A 24,361-nucleotide genomic window follows, 5' to 3' on the forward strand; every position below is an offset into this window, starting at 1 on the left:
AAACCATGGGTAACAGAAGAAATACTTCAGTTGATTGATGAAAGGAGGAAGTACAAACATGTTCCGGGAAAATCAGGAATACAGAAATACGAGTCGCTGAGGAATGAAATAAATAGGAAGTGCAGGGAAGCTAAGAAGAAGTGGCTGCAGAAAAAATGTGAAGACATCGAAAAAGATATGATTGTCGGAAGGACAGACTCAGCATACAGGAAAGTCAAAACAACCTTTGGTGACATTAAAAGCAACGGTGGTAACATTAAGAGTGCAACGGGAATTCCACGGTTAAATGCAGAGGAGAGAGCAGATAGGTGGAAAGAATACATTGAAAGCCTCTATGAGGGTGAAGATTTGTCTGATGTGATAGAAGAAGAAACAGGAGTCGATTTAGAGGAGATAGGGGATCCAGTATTAGAATCGGAATTTAAAAGAGCTTTGGAGGACTTACGGTCAAATAAGGCAGAAGGGATAGATAACATTCCATCAGAATTTCCAAAATCATTGGGGGAAGTGGCAACAAAACGACTATTCACGTTGGTTGTAGACTATATGAGTCTGGCGATATACCATCTGACTTTCGGAAAAGCATCATCCACACAATTCCGAAGACGGCAAGAGCTCACAAGTGCGAGAATTATCGCACAATCAGCTTAACAGCTCAAGCATCGAAGCTGCTTACAAGAATAATATACAGAAGAATGGAAAAGAAAATTGAGAATGCGCTAGGTGACGATCAGTTTGGCTTTAGGAAAAGTAAAGGGACGAGAGAGACAATTCTGACGTTATGGCTAATAATGGAAGCAAGGCTAAAGAAAAATCAAGAAACTTTCATAGGATTTGTCGACCTGGAAAAAGCGTTCGACAATATAAAATGGTGCAAGCTGTTCGAGATTCTGAAAAAAGTAGGGGTAAGCTATAGGGAGAGACGGGTCATATACAATATGTACAACAACCAACAGGGAATAATAAGAGTGGACGATCAAGAACGAAGTGCTCGTATTAAGAAGGGTGTAAGACAAGGCTGTAGCCTTTCGCCCCTACTCTTCAATCTGTACATCGAGGAAGCAATGATGGAAATAAGAAAGGTTCAGGAGTGGAATAAAAATACAAGGTGAAAGGATATCAATGATATGATTCGCTGATGACATTGCTATCTTGAGTGAAAGTGAAGAAGAATTAAATGATCTGCTGAACGGAATGAACAGTCTAATTAGCACACAGTATGGTTTGAGAGTAAATCGGAGAAAGACGAAGGTAATGAGAAGTAGTAGAAATGAGAACAGCGAGAAACTTAACATAAGGATTGATGGTCACGAAGTCAATGAAGTTAATGAATTCTGCTACCTAGGCAGTAAAATAACCAATGACGGACGGAGCAAGGAGGACATCAAAAGCAGACTCGCTATGGCAAAAAAGGCACTTCTGGCCAAGAGAAGTCGACTCATATCAAATACCGGCCTTAATTTGAGGAAGAAATTTCTGAGGATGTACGTCTGGAGTACAGCATTATATGGTAGTGAAACCTGGACTGTGGGGAAAACCGGAACAGAAGAGAATCGAAGCATTTGAGATGTGGTGCTATAGACGAATGTTGAAAATTAGGTGGACTGATAAGGTAAGGAATGAGGAGTTTCTACGCAGAATCGGAGAGGAAAGAAATATGTGGAAAACACTGATAAGGAGAAAGGACAGGATGGTAGGACATCTGCTGAGACATGAGGGAATGACTTCCATGGTACTAGAGGGAGCTGTAGAGGCCAAAAACTGTAGAGGAAGACAGAGATTGGGATACGTCAAGCAAATAATTGAGGACGTAGGTTGCAAGTGCTACTCTGAGATGAAGAGGTTAGCACAGGAAAGGAATTTGTGGCGGGCCGCATCAAACCAGTCAGTAGACTGATGACCAAAAAAAAAAAAAGTCCTTCAAAATTTTGTGCAATCATTGACTGAATTATGAAGAATATATTACTCAATGGATATTAAAAACTGTTATTCTCTTAGTATTGTTACGTAGTGCGAAGAAAGGTTAACACGAAAGAAAAGTTTCTTCTTTTAGACTTGTGCTTTTTAGATTTACATGATACGAAAAACGAACTTAGCGTTTGCTAAAATGCATTTTGGGAAATTTAGAACGAACTGTTTTGGCGACTAGAATGAATTCAGCGAATCCGCAATACACATCCTGGACAAAGTAATTAAAACGGGTATAACCGGGGTCCTATTTCGCAAAACTAGATTTCTGAACACCTTACTTTAGTTGTCGTTGCGTGCAATATTTTCAGGTTCTTAACTGCAAAGGATCTCAATTTTCCGAGATAGTATGCTTACTACAGAAAACATGTAGTAGAGGTGACCTGATGATGCTTAGAATGTAGGATAGCCAGTACTAGTAGAAAGAAGGTGAAGTTGCAGAGAAAACCGTTCATATCGAAATAAATGAGCAAGCCCGAAATATGTCCGGTTGGTTCATTTTGCTGTTCCCACCATTAAGACAGCTGAGTTGCAATGAAAGTATCTACGCTGATACGTTTGTTGTTGTTGTTGTTGTTGTTGTTGTTGTGGTCTTCAGTCCTGAGACTGGTTTGATGCAGCTCTCCATGCTACTCTATCCTGTGCAAGCTTCTTCATCTCCCAGTACCTACTGCAATCTACCTCGTTCTGAATCTGCTTCATGTATTCATTTCTTGGTCTCCCTCTACGATTTTTACCCTCCACGTTGCCCTCCAATACTAAATTGGTGATCCCTCGATGCCTCAGAACATGTCCTACCAACCGATCCCTTCTTCTAGTCAAGTTGTGCCACAAACCTCTTCTCCCCAATTCTATTCAGTGCCTCCTCATTAGTTATGTGATCTACCCATCTAATCTTCAGCATTCTTCTGTAGCACCACATTTCGAAAGCTACTATTTCCTTCTTGTCCAAACTATTTATCGTCCATGTTTCACTTCCATACATGGCTACACTCCATACAAATACTTTCAGAAACGACTTCCTGATACTTAAATCTATACTCGATGTTAACAAATTTCTCTTCTCCAGAAACGCTTTCCTTGCCATTGCCAGTGTACATTTTATATCCTCTCTACTTCGACCATCATCAGTTATTCTGCTCCCCAAATAGCAAAAGTCCTTTACTGCTTTAAGTGTCTCATTTCCTAATCTAATTTCCTCTGCATCACCCGACTTAGTTAAACTACATTCCATTATCCTTGTTTTGCTTTTGTTGATGTTCATCTTATACCCTCCTTTCAAGACACTGTCCATTTCGTTCAGTTGCTCTTCCAAGTGCTTTGCTGTCTCTGACAGAATTACAATGTCATCGGCGAACCCCAAAGTTTTTATTTCTTCTCCTTGGATTTTATACCTACTCCGAATTTTTCTTTTGTTTCCTTTACTGCTTGCTCAATATACACCTGGCTATTCTGTAGTCACTTTGGAGTGAAAGTCCAACCTGTTGTCAGTTGCAGCAGACAAACGGGTGCCGTGAAACTTGGCAGGCCTTGCGGAAGCCCAAGCTGGCCTGCTTTTAACCACTGTGCTTCAGTATGTGTGTTCTCTTCTGTCTCTGCCATAGAGCAAATATCTCTGGAGTGAGCATTCACATGCGCAGAATAGATTTTGTGTTATCAACATACATTGCCGGCCTGGTCACGTGTTCTCGGGACGTCGTATGTTTGTCCGTATAGCGCCCTGTATATTTTCAATGTCACTACATCTCTAGTACTGTAACCTCCCCACCGAAAATTTTAAGAGATATTTTATTTTAAAAGCTAATGGACATTGAGCTAAGTGTAAGCTCCCCAGAGAAATTTTGAAACGCAATAGTTGAATGTTAACAAGAATACAACCTAACGTAAGCTCCCAGCAAATAAATTCAATGACAATGACAATTAGACAAAAATTAGCAATCTGACCCAAGTATAAGTTCCTCACAAAAAAATGAAAGTCAATTCAGTGATAAGAAAATCTCAGTGATAATGATAACTCAATTAAACCAAAATATCGGTCTTTGGCCCTGTGCAAAAAAAATCATAATTAATTTCTTACCTCATTGAAACTGCATGTCAAATTTCTGCTCTTATTGTTGGCCACGGCTTGGAGGAACTGCATCGCAAGTAATATTTTTTTTTTTAATTTAACGGAAACTTTTCTTTAAAGGAAATGGAAGGAAATCGTTCGTTCAATTAAATAGTTCTTTTGTTAAAAATATTGCTTTGAAAACCAAAATTATGATTGGGGCGATTATTGCACAAATTAGTTACAGTTAATTTACATTATTAGCTGAGCGCATTTAAAAATAATATACCTCATCCTGAATCTTGACCAGAGTGCCATGTCGACGCCCGCCGACTCCTCACACACAACTGCACTGGGCTGCTGCTACCGACATACTGCTCTGCCCTACTGCTACTGACAGACTGCCCACTGACTACTGCTCGCAACTGTACTGCACGACTACTACTGACAGAGTACCGCTCGCAACTCTCGCGCGGTCAAGCGCAGACTAGCCACGATAAATGGCTCTCTGGTCAGAGACTCTGCAATGCCTCGCCATCGCCGCCACACAACATACGTGTTTCAGTACAGATGGATTCTTTTCGTACGTGTCGTGGATTATTTATATATGTTGCGCAGACATTTTAACAGTATCCATTTGATACCGGGAATAAACCAGCTACGTAACTTTTAAGGGCAAGTGATATTACATCCTGCTTCTTTTCGATAGGTGTCACGAGTTCAGATGCACTCGATTTTAGGTAGTTTTCGGTATGATACGGCACTTTATAGAATTACAGAGCCTGACGTACATTTTGGCAATGATAGTCTTTCAAAACGACTTGACAGTACGCTAGTACTTTTGCAAGTGTCCGAAAAACACCGAATTTGCCACACATTAGCGATTATATCCCTGCTAATTCGTCCTTTTTTCTGCTATTTCTACGTATTTCTTTTCTCGTTTTTGCGACCTAAAGCACAATTTTTCTTACTGGTGACACTTTGAAGTATTTATTTAACGCGTTTTACGTATTTGCTCCCAGTTTATTAAATAAATAGTAGACTGAGTAATCTATATACATGATCGACAAGTCACTGATAAATGCATGGAGGATAGTATTTGCTGAAACAACTAACGATTCCTTTTCCTGTTTCACCAGCAAATTTACGAGAGGAAGCGATTGTTTGTAAGCTTTTCTACGAGCCGTAATATCTATTATATAGTCATAAAATAGTAGAAAAATAGGTCTACAGAATCAAGCCTTAATTATAATGCGTCTCGAAATTTTTAAACATATACAGTGTCTCTTACTAATAGGATAACTCTAGTTAGAGCTACGTGGTATGTACCCATGAAAAGTTACCATCCCTCCTTTCAAGTATATTTCTTTGCGTCCGTAGCAACAACGGTAATTAACCATCGCTATTACACTATCAACAAACAGTGAAACACAACAAAAACGCTTGATATTATAAACTTCAAACGCTGCAGAAAGCACACACGCACAGCGAAGTCCCGAAAACACGTGACAATCCCGGTTTAATGTTGACAACATGCGCAGAAGGCAATGTTCACTCCAGAGATATTTACTCTATGGTCTCTGCTGTAGCGGCTTGAGGTGCTTTAATGGTTGCGGCGGAGGCAGGGGCATGGAGGCGTAGAGGGAGAATTCGTGTATCTCCGGTGTGGAGCACCTCGGACTGCCAGCGCGGAGCCAACTGCTGCGGCTCCCCGTGACGCGGCGGCAGGGTGGGCGCTGGACACGTGGTGGCAGCCTATCCTCTGTTCACAGCATTTCTGGTTCTGTGTTCTGCTCGACGACGGGCAAGTCTGAGCGGAGGGGAACGAAAGCTGCCAGGCTGCATACGTCGTCGTCATACGGCCCGACACTTGTGACGGCATTGGATGCCATTATGTACGGTGACACAGCGATTTCCGATCTCGTAGGCATTGATTTGGATAGGAGCCTTGTAGCGTGTTACACGGCGGTGATGACGGGACTATGTCGTTGCGTGAGAAAGGCCGTGCTGTCATGGTGCTTCTAAGCGCCCACACGTGGAGCAGGCTCGTTTGAAGCATGGCTGTGCGAGACTGCACATGAGCACTGCGACATCTGCCGACGTGTGCGACAGCTGTTTCCAAAACTTAAACAACACTCTCCAGGATTTCAATTTGATGGTGATGGAGCGGTACAAACAGAGGTGAGGTTGTGCCTCCGTCATTGGTCAAACGTTCTATAATTATGCTATCAACAAACTGGTCTCTCGTTGGGTGAAATGTGTTCGTCGCCAGGGTCACTATGTAGACTACCCTACTCGCCATTAAAATTGCTACATCAAGAAGAAATGCAGATGATAAAATGGTATTCATTGGACAAATACATTATACTAGAACTGACATGTGATTACATTTTCAGGTAATTTGGGTGCATAGATCCTGAGAAATCAGTATCCAGAACAACCACCTCTGGCCGTAATAACGATTTTGATACGCCTGGGCATTGAGTCAAACAGAGCTAGGATGGCGTGTACAGGTACAGCTGCCCATGCAGCTTCAGCACGATACCACAGTTCATCAAGAGTAGTGACTGGCGTATTGTGACGAGCCAGTTGCTCGGCCACCATTGACCAGACGTTTTCAATTGGTGAGAGATCCGGAGAATTTGCTGGCCAGGGCAACAGTCGAACATTTTCTGTATCCAGAAAGGCCCGTACAGGACCTGCAACATGCGGTCGTACATTATCCTGCTGAAACCTAGGGTTTCGCAGAGATCGAATGAAGGGTAGAGCCACGGTTCGTAACACATCTGAAACGTAACGTCCACCGTTCAAAGTGCCGTCAATACGAACAAGAGGTGACCGAGACGTGTAACCAGTGGCATCCCATACCATCACGCCAGGTGATACGCCAGTATGGCGATGACGAATACACGCTTCCAATGTGCGTTCACCGCGATGTCGACAAACACGGATGCGACCATTACGATGCTGTAAACAGAACCTGGATTCATCCGAAAAAAATGACGTTTTGCCATTGGTGCAGGCAGGCTCGTCGTTGAGTACACCATCGCAGGCGCTCCTGTCTGTGATGCAGCGTCAAGGGTAACCGCAGCCACGGTCTCCGAGCCGACCGCGGTGGCCACGCGGTTTAGGCGTTGCAGTCCGGAACCGCGCGACTGATACGGTCGCAGGTTCGAATCCTGCCTCGGGCATGGATGTGTGTGATGTCCTTAGGTTGGTTAGGTTTAAGTAGTTCTAAGTTCTATGGGGCTGATGACCTCAGATGTTAAGTCCCATAGTGCTCAGAGGCATTTAGGCACGGTCTCTGAGCTGATAGTCCATGCTGCTGGAAACGTCGTCGAACTGTTCGTGCAGATGGCTGTTGTCTTGCAAACGTCCCCATCTGTTGACTCAGGGATCGAGACGTGGCTGCACGATCCGTTACAGCCATGCGGATAAGATGCCTGTCATCTCGACTGCTAGTGATACGAGGCCGTTGGGATCCAGCATGGCGTTCCTCCTGAACCCACCGATTCCATATTCTGCTAACAGTCATTGGATCTCGACCAACGCGAGAAGCAATGTCGCGATACGATAAACCGTAATCACGATAGGCTACAATACGTCCTTTATCAAAGTCGGAAACGTAATGGTACGCATTTCTCCTCCTTACACGAGGCATCACAACAACGTTTCACCAGGCAACGCCGGTCAACTGCTGTTTGTGTATGAGAAATCGGTTGGAAACTTTCCTCATGTCAGCACGTGTAGGTGTCGCCACGGGCGCCAACCTTGTGTGAATGCTCTGAAAAGCTAATCATTTGCATATCACAGCATCTCTTTCGTGTCGGTTAAATTTCGCGTCTGTAGCACATCATCTTCGTGGTGTAGCAATTTTAATGGCCAATAGTGTATATAGATATGAAGCACAAAGATGTAGAATGTTGATAAAGTTCGTATTATTTAAAAATGTTGTAAGAGTTTATATACGGAGAATTCGGAGGCATTACTTTTGCGCACGCCCTCGTATATCGTACATACACTGAGATGACGAAACGTCATGGACACTTCGTAATATCACGTCGGAACTCATTTGGTCTTGCGTACCGCAGTAACTCGACGTGGGATAGACTCAACAAGTCGTTGGAAGTCCCCTGCAGAAATGTTGAGCCAGCCTGCCTCCATAGCTATTCTTAATTGCGAAAGTGTTGCCGGTGCACGATTTTATGCACGAACTGACCTCTCCATGATGTCCCATATCTATTAGACGGGATTCTTGTGGGGCGATTTGGGTGGCCAAATCATTCGCTGGAATTGCCAGTGCGTTGTTCAAACCAAACGCCAACAATTCTGGCCCGGTGACATAGCCCATTGCCGTTCATAAAACTTCCATCGTTGTTTGGGAACATGAAGTCCATGAAATGCTGCAACTGGTCTCCATGTAGCCGAGCATAAGGATTTCCAGTCAGTGATCGGTTCAGTTGGGCCAGAGGACTCACTCCATTTCACGTATTTAGTCACACCATTATGGACCCATCACCGGCTTCCACGACGCCTTGTCCATAATTTGGATCCATGGCTTCGTGGGCTGTGCCCCACACTCGAACCATATCATCGGCTCTTACCAGCTGAAATGGAGGCTCATCTGACCAGGCCACGGTTTTTCCCCCCCGTGTAGCGTCCAACCGATATGTTCACGAGCCCAGGAGAGGCGGTGCATGCGATGTTGTGCTGTCAGCGAAGGCACTCGTGTCGGTCGTCTGCTGCCACAGCCTATAACGACAAATGTCGCAGTATTGTCTTAACGGATACTTTCGTTGTACGTCCCACATAGATTTCTGCGATTATTTCACACAATGTTGCTTATCTGTGGGCACTGACAACGCTACGCAAACGCCGCTGCTCTCGATCGTTAAGTGAAGGCCATCGGCCACTGCGATGTTTGTGGTGAGACGTAATGCCGGAACTTTAATATTCTCGTCACCCTATTGACACTGTGGATCTCGGAATACTGAATTCCCAAATGATTCCCGAAATGTAATGTCCCATCCATCTAACTCCAGCTACCATTCCGCGTTCAAAATCTGTTAATTCCCGTCGTGCGGCCATAATCACGTCGGAAACCTTTTCACATGAACCACCTTAGTAGCCGGCCGCTGTGGACGAGCGGTTCTAGGCGCTTCAGTCTGGAACCGCGCGACCGCTACGGTCGCGGGTTCGAATCCTGCCTCGGGCATGGATGTGTGTGATGTCCTTAGGTTAGTTAGGTTTAAGTAGTTCTAAGTTATAGGGGACTGATGACCTCAGATGTTAAGTACCATAGTGCTAAGAGCCATTTGAACCATTTCTTCACCTGAGCACAAGCGATAGCTCCGCTAGCGCACTGCCCTGTTATGCCTTGTGTATTCGATACTACTGCCATCTGTATATGGGCATATCGCTGTTCCATGACATCAGTGTATGTAGGCATTTTCAAGTCGACGTGTAGACACAGCTGCCGTCTGGATATTCGCTGTGTTCACCGTGTTGTGTGTTGTGTGCGCAGGGCCGGACCATGACGAAGAAGTTCGAGTTCGACTGGCGCATCGAGGTGCCGGAGCCGCTGCTGCAGGGCTGCGTGTTCGACCGCTGGAACGAGGAGAAGGACTCCTCCAGCTTCGAGGCGCGCTGCCTCTTCAAGGTCGACGAGTACGGCTTCTTCATCTACTGGAAGAGCGAGGGCAACGTGAGTACTCTGCCCAGCCGCCCTTCTCTGAACTCTCTGCCCCCTACCCACATCCACATTCTGCAAACCACCACGACGTGTGCATGCCACAGGGTACGCCCCATTGTACCAGTTATTACGATTTCTTCCCATTCCACTCACACATGGAACGCGGGAAGAATCTTTGTTTGACTACCTCTCTGCATTATGTAATTTTCTAATATCGTCCTCACGATTCCTATGTGAGCATGTTGTCCTCACGATTCCTTTGTGAGCGGTGCAAAGGGATTGGATCCTAGAGTAATCATTCAAAGCCGATTCTTTGGCAGTAGACTTTCTCTGGACGGTTTATGTCTATCTCAAGCATCTGCGAGCTCAGTCCCTTCAGCATCGCTGTAATACTCTCCCACGGGCCAACCAAACCTGTGACCATTTATGGTGCCCATTTTTGTATGCATTCAATATCCCCTGTTAGTCCTATCTGGTACAAGTCCCACACACTTGAGCAATAATCTAGAATGATTCGTACGAGTGATTTGTAAACAGTCTCCTTTGTAGACCGACTACACTTACCCAGTATTCTACCATTAAACCCAAGCCAACCACCGGCTTTATCCCAAAACACAGCTTCATTCCATTTCATGTCCCTACAAATTACTTGACTCAAGTACTTGTATGAGTTGGACAGCTCCAACAGTGACTCATTGATATTATCCTCATAGGATACAAAGTTTTTTTGTTTTGTGAGCTGCACAATTTTACATTATGAATATTTAAAGGAATTTGCCAATCCTTGCACCACTTTGAAATCTTATTAAGACCTGATACAGCTTTTTTCATGACATTACTTTTTTCATGGCATTACTTTTTTCATGGCATTACTTTTTTCGTGACATTACTTTTTTCATGACATTACTTTTTTCATGACATTACTTTTTTCATGACATTACTTTTTTCATGACATTACTTTTTTCATGACATTACTTTTTTCATGACATTACTTTTTTCATGACATTACTTTTTTCATGACATTACTTTTTTCATGACATTACTTTTTTCATGACATTACTTTTTTCATGACATTACTTTTTTCATGACATTACTTTTTTCATGGAAGCACTTTTTGCATGGCAGTACATTTTGCATGGCAGTACTTCATTATACATACCGAACGAATTGGCTCACATTCTGAAGGAGAACAGTTCGCACCGACATCCGGCCATCCAGATTAAGGTTTTTCGTGATTACGTTAAGTCACTCCAGGCAAATGACGGAGTGCTTCCTTCGACAGGGCACGGCCGATTTCCTCCCCTATCCTTGATACAATCCGAACTTGTACCCTGTCTCTAATTATCTTGATGTCAAGGGGACTTTAATCTTCGTACGTTCATTCCTTTCTTCCTTTTGAAGTCTTACCAAACTGTGACTGAATATTTATGCAGCTCCATTCAGGCAGTACGTTATTAAACATAACTGCATCATCTGCAAACAATCTGAGGTACCATTAATATTGTCCGCAAGGCCACTGATACACAACATGAACAGAAAGGGTGCCAACAAACGTCTCTGGCACACCTGCATTTACTTCTATATCTGATGACTCTCCATCCGAGACGACATGCTGCGTCCTCCCTGCCAAAAAGTCCTCAACCCAGACACAAATTTCACTCTATACCCCATATGATCGTACTTTTGACAGTAAGCGCTGGTGTGGTTCTGAGTCAAATGCTTTTCGGAAATCAAGGAATACTGCATCTGTGTGCCCATCTTGACTTAAAGCTTTCAGTATGTCACGTGAGAAAAGTGCGAGTTGGGTTTCACATCACCCATATTTTTGGAATGCATGGAGGAGGTCATTCTGTTAAAGATCACTCATTGTGGATCAGCTCAGAATACGTTCTAAGGTTCTATAACAAATTAATGTCAGGAATATTGTGTGGACCACCATGCGTTACTATAGCCACCGTACCGACTGACCACGTGTGTTGTCACATCCATAAGTAAATAAGAGCAAATAAGATAACGGATACATTTATTTTTTTATGTATTACAGCTGTCAACAAATTTTAACGATTTCTTTTTCACCTCGTTTCTGTGTGGATCGATTAACATAATTTTGGGATGCTGAAGAAAGCATTTCCCTGTACCACATAATATACCCAATATTACGCTAAACTAATATATTGGAAAGTTCAATAGTGGTTGAATTTCCAAAAATGCTGGAGCATGTACGAGGGCAGTTCAATAAGTAATGCAACACATTTTTTTTCTCGGCCAATTTTGGTTGAAAAAACCGGAAATTTCTTCTGGAATATTTTCAAACATTCCCGCTTCGTCTCGTATAGTTTCATTGACTTCCGACAGGTGGCAGCGCTGTACGGAGCTGTTAAAATGGCGTCTGTAACGGATGTGCGTTGCAAACAACGGGCAGTGATCGAGTTTCTTTTGGCGGAAAACCAGGGCCTCAGATATTCATAGGCGCTTGCAGAATGTCTGCGGTGATCTGGCAGTGGACAAAACCACGGTGAGTCGTTGGGAAAAGCGTTTGTCATCATCGCCGCAAGGTCAAGCAAGACTGTCTGATCTCCCGCGTGCGGGCCGGCCGTGCACAGCTGTGACTCCTGCAATGGCGGAGCGTGCGAACACACTCGTTCGAGATGATCGACGTATCACCATCAAACAACTCAGTGCTCAACTTGACATCTGTTGGTAGTGCTGTCACAATTGTTCACCAGTTGGGATATTCAAAGGTTTGTTCCCGCTGGGTCCCTCGTTGTCTAACCGAACACCATAAAGAGCAAAGGAGAACCATCTGTGCGGAATTGCTTGCTGGTCATGTGGCTGAGGGTGACAATTTCTTGTCAAAGATTGTTACAGGCGATGAAACATGGGTTCATCACTTCGAACCTGAAACAAAACGGCAATCAATGGAGTGGTGCCACACCCACTCCCCTACCAAGAAAAAGTTTAAAGCCGTACCCTCAGCCGGTAAAGTCATGGTTACAGTCTTCTGGGACGCTGAAGGGGTTATTCTGTTCGATGTCCTTCCCCATGGTCAAACGATCAACTCGTAGTGTATTGTGCTACTCTTCAGAAATTGAAGAAACGACTTCAGCGTGTTCGTAGGCACAAAAATCTGAACGAACTTCTCCTTCTTCATGACAACGCAAGACCTCACACAAGTCTTCGCACCCGAGAGGAGCTCACAAAACTTCAGTGGACTGTTCTTCCTCATGCACCCTACAGCCCCGATCTCGCACCGTCGGATTTCCACATGTTTGGCCCAATGAAGGACGCAATCCGTGGGAGGCACTACGCGGATGATGAAGATGTTATTGATGCAGTACGACGTTGGCTCCGACATCCACCAGTGGAATGGTACCGTGCAGGCATACAGGCCCTCATTTCAAGGTGGCGTAAGGCCGTAGCATTGAATGGAGATTACGTTGAAAAATAGTGTTGTGTAGCTAAAAGATTGGGGGAATAACCTGGTGTATTTCAATGCTGAATAAAACAACCCCTGTTTCAGAAAAAAAATGTGTTGCATTACTTATTGAACTGCCCTCGTATTTCTTTAGTTTTTGACTGAGAAACCAAATACCATTTTTCGCAGTTGTAGCTTCAAAATTCCCTTAATGAAGATATACTTTCAGAAAGCCTTTCATCCCCTATTTCACCCCTTTAGGAGAGGAATTTCGGACAATCCCTTCTTAAATGATGCCTACAGGATAAGATCCATTCCCTCTCCAAACTGCAAGTTTATATCCTTAGCGATTTGGAGTGGGCGATGATGAGTCAGAGTGGGCGTCATTTTAAGTGGCCCAAAACATTAGCATACTATTGTTTACGAGTGCTTCTTGCTCATTATTTCTGTCGTGTGCACGCAATAACTGTTTTAAATACTAAAAATTATAGAGCTTGCATGAAGAACGTAATGTGAGGAAGGTTATTTCGAAAGTTTTTCTGTTCTCGAATGCGTGTTTGCTCAAGTAACACGACACAGTCGGAGTGGCGTCACGGGGAACTATTGGGGTATGGATGCGGTGAACTTAATGTTTTGGGCTAGTTAAGATGGCGGACATAAACTTCAAATTTGTGACGTAATGTCACATCCCCTCTTTTCTTTTTACCTCCGTGCTAGAAACTAAGTCAAAATTTTACAATCGTCGTTAGATTCTATGTTTATTACAGGATATGATAGGAATAAAAATAACAAATTCGGTTATTAGGAAACCAATTATTTTGAGCAGTTTTAACAGTCAGGTTAAACTGCGTGAAAAAGAAACGATGTAACCGAAAACCGGTTGTTTCAGCAATAGCAGCCATCCCTATCACCCGGGCCTCGAGAGCTTCCAGCTGCCTGGCGCGGCCAATGTACTGCAAATTGCCATATAATCGCTCAATTAAACGGCGGGTCGCAAGCGTAGCCTTCAGCGGTCCTGGTCACTGTCTTTAAAACTCTTCAGAGCATGTGACGCCTTGTCAGTATGTGACATTCGGCAATGTTTCTTTCACTGTCGGAATTGCCTTTTGCTTCAGGCAGCAAAATACCCTCACGAAGATATTTACATGTTGACAACGCGATCGCACACCATGATGAATCTCACGTGCAGTAGGTAAACGTCTCGTTCGTGATCAGTCTCTGTTAGTAAGAGGGTATTACACTATCTAGTTTATTGGTAAAAAAAAAAAAAAAAAAAAAAAAATCAAATAGTGGACAAATATCTTTGACGTGGCGCGTAATAGTGGTCCTTACATTGTCTTCCAATATTTCGTCAAAGTTTCAGAATGGCGGAACTTGTTGTTATGCTCTGCAGTTGCTTTTATTACAATTAAATTATGTCTGCATTTGGAAGAGGAGCAGAAAAAACGAAAAAGAAACGTACTTGGATGAAGCCGTGGGTTTCACGGCGAGATACAATGAAGAGACAAAGAAACTGGTACGCCTACATAATATCTTGTAGGGCCTCCGCGAGCACGCAGAAGTGCCGCAACACGACGTGGCATGGACTCGACTAATATCTGAGATACTGCCGGAGGGAACTGACACCATGACTTCCGCATGGCTCACCATGAATCCGTAAGAGGACGAGGGGTTGTAGCTCTCTTCTGAACAGCACGTTGCAGGGCATCCCAGATATGCTCAATAATGTTAATGTCTGAAGATTTTGGTGGCTAGCGGAAGTGTTTCAACTCAGAAGAGTGTTCCTAGAGCCGCTGTGTAGCAATTCTGGATGCGTGGAGTGTCGCATTGTCCTGCTGGAATTGCCCAAGTCCGTCAGAATGTACAATGGATATGAATGGATGCAGGTGACCAGATTGGATGCTTACAGTATGTGATCAAAAGTATCCAGACACCCCCAAAAACATACGTCTTTCATAGTAGATGTATTGTGTTGCCACCTACTGCCAGGTACTCCATATCAGCGATCTCTGTCGTCATTAGACACTGTGAGAGAGCAGAATGAAGCACTCCGTGGAACTCAGGGACTTCGAACGGTCTGGTGATTGGGTGTCACTTGTGCCATACGTCTGTACGCGAGATTTCCACACTTCTAAACATTCCTAGGTCCACTGTTTCCGATGTGATAGTGAAGTCGAAACGTGAAGTGACACGTACAGCACAAAAGCTTATAGGCTGACCTCGTCTGTTGACTGACAGAGACCGCCGACAGTTGAAAAGGGTCGTAATGTGTAATAGGCAGACATCTATCCAGGCCATCACACGAGAATTCCAAACTGCATCTGAATCCACTGCAGGTTCTATGATAGTTAGGCGGGTGGTGAGAGAACTTGGATTTCATGGTTAGCAGCGGCTGCTCACAAACCCCAAATCACGCCGGTAAATGCCAAACGACGCCTCGCTTTGTGTAAGGAACGTAAACATTGGACGATTGAAAAGTGGAAAAACTTTGTGTGGAGTGACGAATCACAGTACACAATGTGACAATCCGATGGCAGGGCGTGAGTATGGCGAATGCCCGGTGAACGTCATCTGCCAGCGTGTGTAGTGCCAACAGTAAAATTCGGAGGTGTTATGGCGTGGTCGTGTTTTTCATGGAGGGGGCTGGCACCCCTTGTTTTGCGTGGCACTATCACAGCACAGACCTACATTGATGTTTTAAGCAGCTTCTTGCTTCCCACAAGAGCAATTCGGGGATGGCGATTGCATCTTTCAACACGATGGAGCACCGGTTCATAACGCACGGCCTGTGGTGGAGTGGTTACACGACAACAACATTCCTGTTAAGGACTAGCCTGCACAGAATCCTGACATGAATCCTATAGAATACCTTCGGGATGTTTTGGAACGCCGACTTCGTGCCAGGCCTCACCGACCGACATCGATACCTGACCTCAGTGCAGCATTCTGTGAAGAATGGGCTACCATTCCCCAAGAAACCTTCCAGCACCTGACTGAACGTATGCCTGCGAGAGTGGAAGCTCTCATAAAGGCTAAGGATGGGCCAACAGGATACTTGATTGCAGCATTACCGATGGAGGGTGTCACAAACTTGTAGTCACTTTGAGCCACGTGTCCAGATACTTTTGATCACATAGTGTACTACGTGTAACTTGTCAGATTACTATCTAGACATATCAAGGGTCCAGTATCACTCCAACTGCACACGCCACACACCATTGGAGAACCTCCATCAGCTTGAACAGTCCCCTGCTGACATGTAGTGTCCATGGATTCATGTGGTTGTCTCCATACTTGTACACGTCCATCCGCTCGATTCAATTTGAAACGAGAATCGTCCGACAACGCAACATGTTTCCGTTGAATGGTTTGCACGTTGACACTTATTGATGCCCCGGCATTGAAATCTGCAGCAATTTGCGGAAGGGTGGGACTTTTTTACATAGAACGATTCTATTCAGTCAACATTGGTCCCGTTCATATCTTTTTCCAGCCGCAGCGATCTCGGAGATTTGATGTTTTACCAGATTCCTGATATTTACGGCGTTCCGGTAGGTGGTCCACATCGGGAGCGGACAGGAACAGCGTGGATACAGACGGGCGAATCATTCCTGACGGTGGTGACACTGCGCACTAGGTGAATGTCGCGTACGGTTCAGGGTTTGCAGTTGTCGATGAATCTGTAAACTGCCGCAAAGCGGGTGTGCGTTGGGTAACACGTCAACTGACAGAAACGTTTGGAAATGTCAAAAATTGATTGTAAGGCAGTTTTAAAAGGAAAGAGCAGACTCTGAGTTAGACAGTAACCGTTGACGAGACTTGTCTCCGTCACTGCGAACGACAGAGTGAGCGCCAGCGCACGATGTGCAAAAAGAAGAGTCAAGCTTCTTCAGAAGATATTTAATTCTGCAGCAGAGTGTGCGCTGATACAAAACTTCCTCGCAGATTAAAATTATGTGCCGGCGAGTACTCCTCCAACTGAGCCACCTACCCACGACCCCTCTTCACAGCTTCACTTGCGCCAGTACGTCGTCTTCTACCTTCCAATCTTCACAGAAGCTTGCAAGACTTAGCACTTCTGGAAGGAAGGACAATCGCGGAGACAAGGCGTAGCCAAAGCCTGGGGATATTTCCAGAATTAAATTTTCACTCACCAGTGGAGTGTGCGTTGATACGAAACTTCCTGGCAGAAGGAGACAAGGTACGGGGTGTGACGCGAGTCGTGGGTCGTGCTTAGGTGGTTCAGTCGTTGGAGCACTTGACGGCAAAGGCAAAGGTCCCGACTTACAGTCTCGATCCGGCACACAGTGTTAATATGCCGGGAAGTTTCTTCAGGAAAGTTCGAAACCCAGTGAGACGTCGCAGCTATGTCAGGTCTGAAACCCAGAGGTGGTAACGAAGAGGAGAGATAAGTTTCCAGACAAAAGGCGTGATTTTGCTACACAGCGACGACTGCCCCCGTGCAGCTGGGGAAGCCGCGCGGTGTAGCCGCCCGGTATTGGGCGCTTTGCCACGGTTCGCGCCACTCTGTCCGTTGGAGGTTCGAGTCCTCCCTCGGGCATGGCGTGTGTGTGTGTGTGTGTGTGTGTGTGTGTGTGTGTGTGTGTGTGTGTGATTCTTAGCGTAAGTTTAGATTAAGTAGTGTGTAAGCCTCGGGACCGATGATCTCAGCAGTTTGGTCTCATAGGACCTTACCATAAATTTCCAAAACAGCTGGGGTAATACAGGAAATAGCGAGCGTTAGTCCTGGTCTACACGTAACGTTTCCTCGTCAGTCTTGCGTCCGCAGCTCGTGGTCGTGCAGTAGCGTTCTCGCTTCCCACGCCCGGGTTCCCGGGTTCGATTCCCGGCGGGGTCAGGGATTTTCTCTGCCTCGTGATGACTGGGTGTTGTGTGCTGTCCTTAGGTTAGTTAGGTTTAAGTAGTTCTAAGTTCTAGGGGACTGATGACCATAGATGTTAAGTCCCATAGTGCTCAGAGCCATTTGAACCATTTTTTTCGTCAGTCTTGCATAAGCTGAATGAAGTTTGACAAAGTCGCGAAAGACTTATGGGCTCGAGCTTTGTGTACGCGCTAAACTGCCGACAATCTTATCGCCCAAACTTAGCTCTGCAGCCGATCTACTCTACGTGACACTAGAGGTTCCAACTGTCATTTTAGTGTGTGTAGTGGCGGAAGAAAATGATAGACTTGATACAATGGATTTTCATGGAGTTCATAGAACTGTACCAAAGTTTTCATTGCCTCTGACAAATATACTCAAAGGATTGCAGCAACAGAGTAAAAAACTAGGCATACGCCATTTTGGTTAAAGAACACAGAGGTGGATCGTGAAGCAACAGAACAGTGGGTCACTAAAAAGATCAACCCATTTCGAACATTTACAGCAAAGAGCGTGCGAAAGAAAAGCTAGAACTGAAGAATTTATAAACCTTCTTTGTGGTACTTTGATTAAAATAAACAAATGTCGTGTGACTAGGGCCTCCCATCGGGTAGACCGCTCGCCTGGTGCAAGTCTTTCGATTTGACGCCATTTCGGCGACTTGCGCGTCGATGGGGATGAGATGATAGTGATTAGGACAATACAACACCCAGTCCCTGAGCGGAGAAAATCTCTGACCCAGCCGGGAATCGAACATGGGCACTTAGTATTGACGCTCTATCGCACTGGCCACTCAGCTTCCGGGTGCGGAGGGTACTTTGATTTACTTTCGTTCTTGAATTTCGAAGATCACGGTCAAACATAGAAGATTTCGAAAAGGAGTTAAGTAACAAAAATCATTTTTAATTTTCGTGGACGCCAGCCGTTATTTATTGCGTTCCTCATGTAAATTTAGGCTATTCAAGGTCCTTGTAACTCCTGCCAGTGGCTAAAAGGCTTAATGTTGCATTGAGACTCTCGTGGAGGCTGAGAGCCGACTTGTGACACTGTCTTCTTTTTCAATTTCTGTGGGTACGAACGTTAACAGTTTATAGTACGTTTCTGTGACCGTAGGTAAAAAAAACTCCGCCAATCTTGTGGTTAGTGCCGTAGTACACGGAGAAAATGCATGTGGGAGAATGTCCCTCTCTTGAAAACAATCACGGGACCATCATGAACGACGTGTAGACTTTGTTTCCTTCTTCACTTTAAGAGCACATAGCTCAACCGTTGACAGATCGTCGTTCTTCCTCCGTCACTGCTTCGGAACGACTGAGCACTTCAGCGCCTAAGAAACTGCTATAGGCATGCGTATTCAAATACAGAGATAAGTAAACAGGCAGAACACGGCTCTACGGTCGGCAACCGCTACATAAGACAACAAATGTGTGTCGCAGTTGTTAGATCGGTTAATGCTGCTACAATGGCAGATTATCAAGATTTAAGTGAATTTGAACGTGGTGTTATAGTCGGCGCACAAGTGATGGGACAACAGCATCTCCGACGTGGCGATGAAGTGAGGATTTTCCCGTACGACCATCAATATAAAATAAAACATCAAATCTGCGACTTCGCTAGCCGGAAAAAGATCCTGCAAGAACGGGACTAACAACGACTGAAGAGAACCGTTGAACATGACAGAAGTACAACCCTTCCGCAGACTGCTGCGTATTTCAGCTCTGGGCCATCAACAAGTGTCAGCGTGCGAACCATTCAACCAAACATCATCGAAGTGGGCTTTCGGAGCCGAAGAACCACCTGTATGCACTTGATGACTGTACGACATGAAGCTTTACGTCCCGCGTGGGCCCGTCCATCAACACCGACATTGGACTGTTGATGACTGGAAACATGTTGCCTGGTCGGACGAGTCTCGTTTCAAATTGTATCGAGCGGTTGGACGTGTACGCATATGGAGCAAACATCATGAATCCATGGACCCTGCATGTCAGCAGGGGACTGTTCAAACTAATGGAGGCTCTAATGGTGTGGGGCGTGTGCACTTAAAGTGATTTGGACCCCTGCTACGTCTAGATACGACTCTGACTTGTGACACATACGTAAGCATCCTGTCTGATCACCTGCATCTATTCATCTCCATTGTGCATTCCGACGGACTTGGGCAATTCAAGCAGAACAATGCTACAGAGTGGTTCCAAGAAAACTCTTTCGAGTTTAAACACTTCTGCTGTCCACCAAACTCCCCAGACATGAACATTATTGTATTTGGGATGCCTTGCAACGTGCTGTTCAGAAGAGATCCCCACCCCCTCGTATTCTTACGGATTTATGGACAGCTCTGCAGGATTCATGGTGTCAGTGCCCTCCAGCACTACTTCAGACAGTAGTCGAGTCCATGCCACGTAGTGTTGTGGCACTTCTCCGTGCTCGCGGGGACGCTACACGATATTAGACAGGTGTACCAGTTTCTTTGGCTCCTCAGTGTATAAGTCACGACAAAACGTTACGTGTAGACCAGGCTTGAGGTACAACTCTTGACGACGCTGAAGAGCCCCCATCGGCGGTGCGCGTAGAAACATAGTGGTGCCGACCCAGCTGTTTCGCACTGGCACGGCAGCAGTATATTTCTGTGTCGGGGAAACACAGGTGCTTCCAGAGTGGTCCCTACCCTTGTGCTCCGGCGGTGGAGCACATGTCCGCTTCCAGGTTCGGTAGCGTGAGGAGGCTGAATGCCCTCTCCCAGGACGGAAGTTACGAAGCTCATTAAGAGGTGGTCCTAGTGCAAAAAATTAAGGTCAATTGTCCAGAGGAATGATTATCTTACTTGCTATTTGGTTTTCCCAATAATTTTTGTCTCAATTCCTTTTCTTTCTGTCTTGCTCTCGTTCATGGACAGTGGGTGTTAGACCGCCTGGCACGTTGGTAACCTTCAGTATTTATTGCCTACCATTCTTGGTACTGTTGATGGAATGCAGGAACTCTACTGACGATGACGATGTGTCGCTGTTGCTACCGCCCTGCCCGTCACGTTACACATGACATGAAATCACAGTTTGTCAGGAGCCTATATACATTTTCTACAGTTTTTCCCTTTTCTTCTCCTCCTACTTCTTCTTCTTCTTCTTCTTCTTCTACTACTTCTTTTACGGTGTCATTCGAACACTTTGGTGAGTCATTTTCTGGTCATCTTCTTCAACAGATTAAAAAAAAAGTTCAAATGTGCGTGAAATCTTATGGGACTTAACTGCTAACTAAAAATAAAAATATGGCATCTTTTCTGGCAAGAGCAGCGGCAAATTGGACGTCCACAGTGTAATAAGTTCTGAAGATGGGCAGGTAGCCTGAAACCAGTCACTGAAAATAAAAAATAGCGATCAAAGACTGAAATCCCATGTTTTTAATTAAAGAACGATCGCGGAACTCCCATTAAGACAATCATGTCTAGTTTTGATTAACTGCTAAGGTCATCAGTCCCTAAGCTTAAACACTACTTAACCTAAATTATCCTAAGGACAAACACGCACACCCATGCCCGAGGGAGGACTCGAACCTCCGCCGGGAGACCAGCTGCACAATAGATTTTCATTCCGAATTGCCCAGTATCCTTGCATTAGTTCTGATCTTTTTTGTCGTCCCTCATCTGTAAAGGCCCTTTTTAGCGTTTGTCTGATTTTGGTTTAATCTTGTTTTTATGTTTTCCAGTTTCTTTAAATTTTCTGTTTTGTTTTGCAAATCGCCCAGGGTTAATTCTGACTGCTTCATATACACTGATTTCCCTTATCCATCCTACTTGTTGCTTCATGCTCCAAAGTTTCTCCATAATTCTTCTTGTTAATCTAGTTTCTGATCAAGAAGAGAGATCATTTTCTCCGTATAGTGCCTGTAGTGGGCTCTTTTGGGCTCCAGTTCGCTGCACACCACTTCATTTGGTACTCCCCGCCATTATCCATATTTTTGATGTTTCTTATTTTCAATGTTTTAGTTATTCTTCTTTCTGCTTTTAGAATTTTATCGATTCTGTTTTTCTGGGTGACTTTCAAGAGAGTTTCGCTTGCGTATGTTACTTCTAGTTGGAAAACCGTCTTGTGATGTTTTAACTTAGTTCAGATTGACAAATATTTTTTTATTGTATGTAGACCGTGTCAATTTTGAGCTTTTATTATTTTATTAGTTGCTTGCCATGCAGGTTTCTCGCCCGAGTTGTATGTTATAATTTCTCCTAGGTATTTATATTGTTTCACTATTTTTACTTTCTTGTTTTTTACTGTTATATTTATAATGGGAGGGAACCTCCATGGTATAAAGTGACTACAAAGAAGTTTCTAAAGAAACATAGATTACTGCATAATAGGTGTAAAACAAAGCGGAGGCCTATAGATAGGGACATGCTGAATGAAACGCGTTTGGCTGTAAAGAGAGCAATGCGTAATGCATTCAGTGACCATCTAACAGAATATTGTTAAATGACATTTCACAAAATAAAAAAAATATAAAAAAAATCTGGTGGTATGTAAAGGCTGGTAATGGGAACAAGGTTACTGTCCACCCCCTAGCGAATGAGGCAGGAACTGAAATAGAGGGTAGGGAACTAGAAGCTGAAAGCTTAACTCCGTTTTCAAATGTTCCTTCACAAAAGAAAACCCAGAAGAATTGCTCCAATTTAATCCTCGTACCACTGAAAAGATGAATGAATGAAATAAGTGTTAGTGCCACTGGTGTTGAGAAACAGCTGAAACTTTAAAATTGAACAAATCTCCAGGCCCCGAAGGAATCCCTGTCAGATTCTATATTGAATCTGTGGCTGAGTAAGCCCCTCTTGTAATTTATCATAGACCCTTCCGAACAAAAAGCTTTGCCCAGTTCTTGGGAAAACGCACAGGTCACACCCGTCTGCAAGAAGGGTAGTGGAAGTGAGCCACAGAACTACCGTCCAATACCCTTGGCATCCATTTGTTGTAGAATCTTAGAACATATTCTGAAGTATTTTAATCAGAATGACCTCCTCAATGCCGACCAGCATGGATTTCGAAAACATAGATCATGTGAAACCCAGTTCGAGGCAACCAAATAGATGCAGTGTTTCTTGATTCCTGAAAAGTATGTGACTCAGTACCGCACGTGCGCTTAGTGTCAAGTGAAATTTGTGACTGGATTCGGACTTTTTGGTAGGGAAGACACAGCATGTTATCCTGGATCCGGAGAGTCTTCGTCAGATGTAGAAATAACATCGGGTGTGTCCCAGGGAGACGATCGCTGTTCGTATTTTATATTAATGACACTGTAGGCAATGTTAACAGTAAAGTCAGGCTTTTTGCAGATGATGCAGTTATCTGCAATGAAGTACTATCTGAGAGAATGTGCATACATATGAAGTCAGACCTTGATAAGATTTCAACGTGGTGCGCAGATTGATAACTTGGTCTAAATGTTCAAAAATATATAACTTTGCACTTCACAGAACGAAAGAAACGTAGTATCCTATGACTATAATGTCAGTGGGTCACTGTTGGAATCGGCCAACTCATAGAAATACACTTTGTAGGGATATGAAATGAAATGATCACATAGGTTCAGTCCTGGGTAAAGCGGGTGGTACACTTCGGTTTATTGACAGAAAACTCGGGAATCGGTCTGCAAAGGAGATTGCTTACAAATCACTCGTGCGACCCATCCTAGAATATTGCTAAAAAGTGTCTGACCCGTATCAGAAAGGACTAACATAGGAACGTATACAGAGAAGAGCAGCACGAATGGTCACAGGTTTGTTTCATCCGTGGGAGTGTGTCAGAGACATACTAAAGGAACTGAACTGACAGACTCTTCAAGTCAGACATAAACTATCCCGAGAAAGTCTATTAACGAAGTTTCAGGAACCGGATTTAAATGATTACTCTAGGGCTATACTACAACCCCCTAAGTATCGCTCACACGGCAATCGTGAGGATAAGATTAGAATAATTACTGCACGCACAGAGGCATTCAATCAATCATTCTTCCCGCCCTCCACACGTGAGTGGAACAGGAAAAATCCTTAATAACAGCTACAATGATTCGTACCCTCTGTCATGCATCTCACGATGGTTTGAAGAGTATAGATGTAAACGTAGATATGTGGTTGATTACTACTAGTGGATCTGCTACCATTATTTCAGTCTTTTCGAATTATATCTGGAGTCTTATTTTTCGTGATATATTTCATAGGCTTATTATTTGATTGCTGCCTTCTTGAATGTTATTAGCGAGTAACTCTGTCATCTGCGAATCCCAAGCAATTAAGTTTGTTTGATCTTTCTTTCTTCCAATTCTCATGTTTTTAGGATTTTCTTTGTACCATTCTCTTATTACGTGCTCGAGCGC

The 24,361-nt window shown here is 44.2% G+C and overlaps 1 protein-coding gene across 4 annotated transcripts in view; it reads left to right on the forward strand.

Moving 5' to 3' along the window:
* Positions 1 to 24,361, forward strand: part of LOC124550879 (1-phosphatidylinositol 4,5-bisphosphate phosphodiesterase) — a 411,295-nt gene that overhangs the window by 220,968 nt on the left and 165,966 nt on the right. For all 4 annotated transcript variants that reach the window (XM_047125637.1, XM_047125636.1, XM_047125638.1 and 1 more), the window contains one exon: positions 9,540 to 9,719. In XM_047125637.1, coding sequence (XP_046981593.1) covers positions 9,549 to 9,719 — 171 coding nt within the window. In that variant the 5' untranslated portion in view covers positions 9,540 to 9,548. The remainder of the gene's footprint in view (positions 1 to 9,539; positions 9,720 to 24,361) is intronic.

Source organism: Schistocerca americana, chromosome 9 (assembly GCF_021461395.2).
Source record: "Schistocerca americana isolate TAMUIC-IGC-003095 chromosome 9, iqSchAmer2.1, whole genome shotgun sequence".
In the NCBI taxonomy this organism is placed as follows: Eukaryota; Metazoa; Arthropoda; class Insecta; order Orthoptera; family Acrididae; genus Schistocerca; species Schistocerca americana.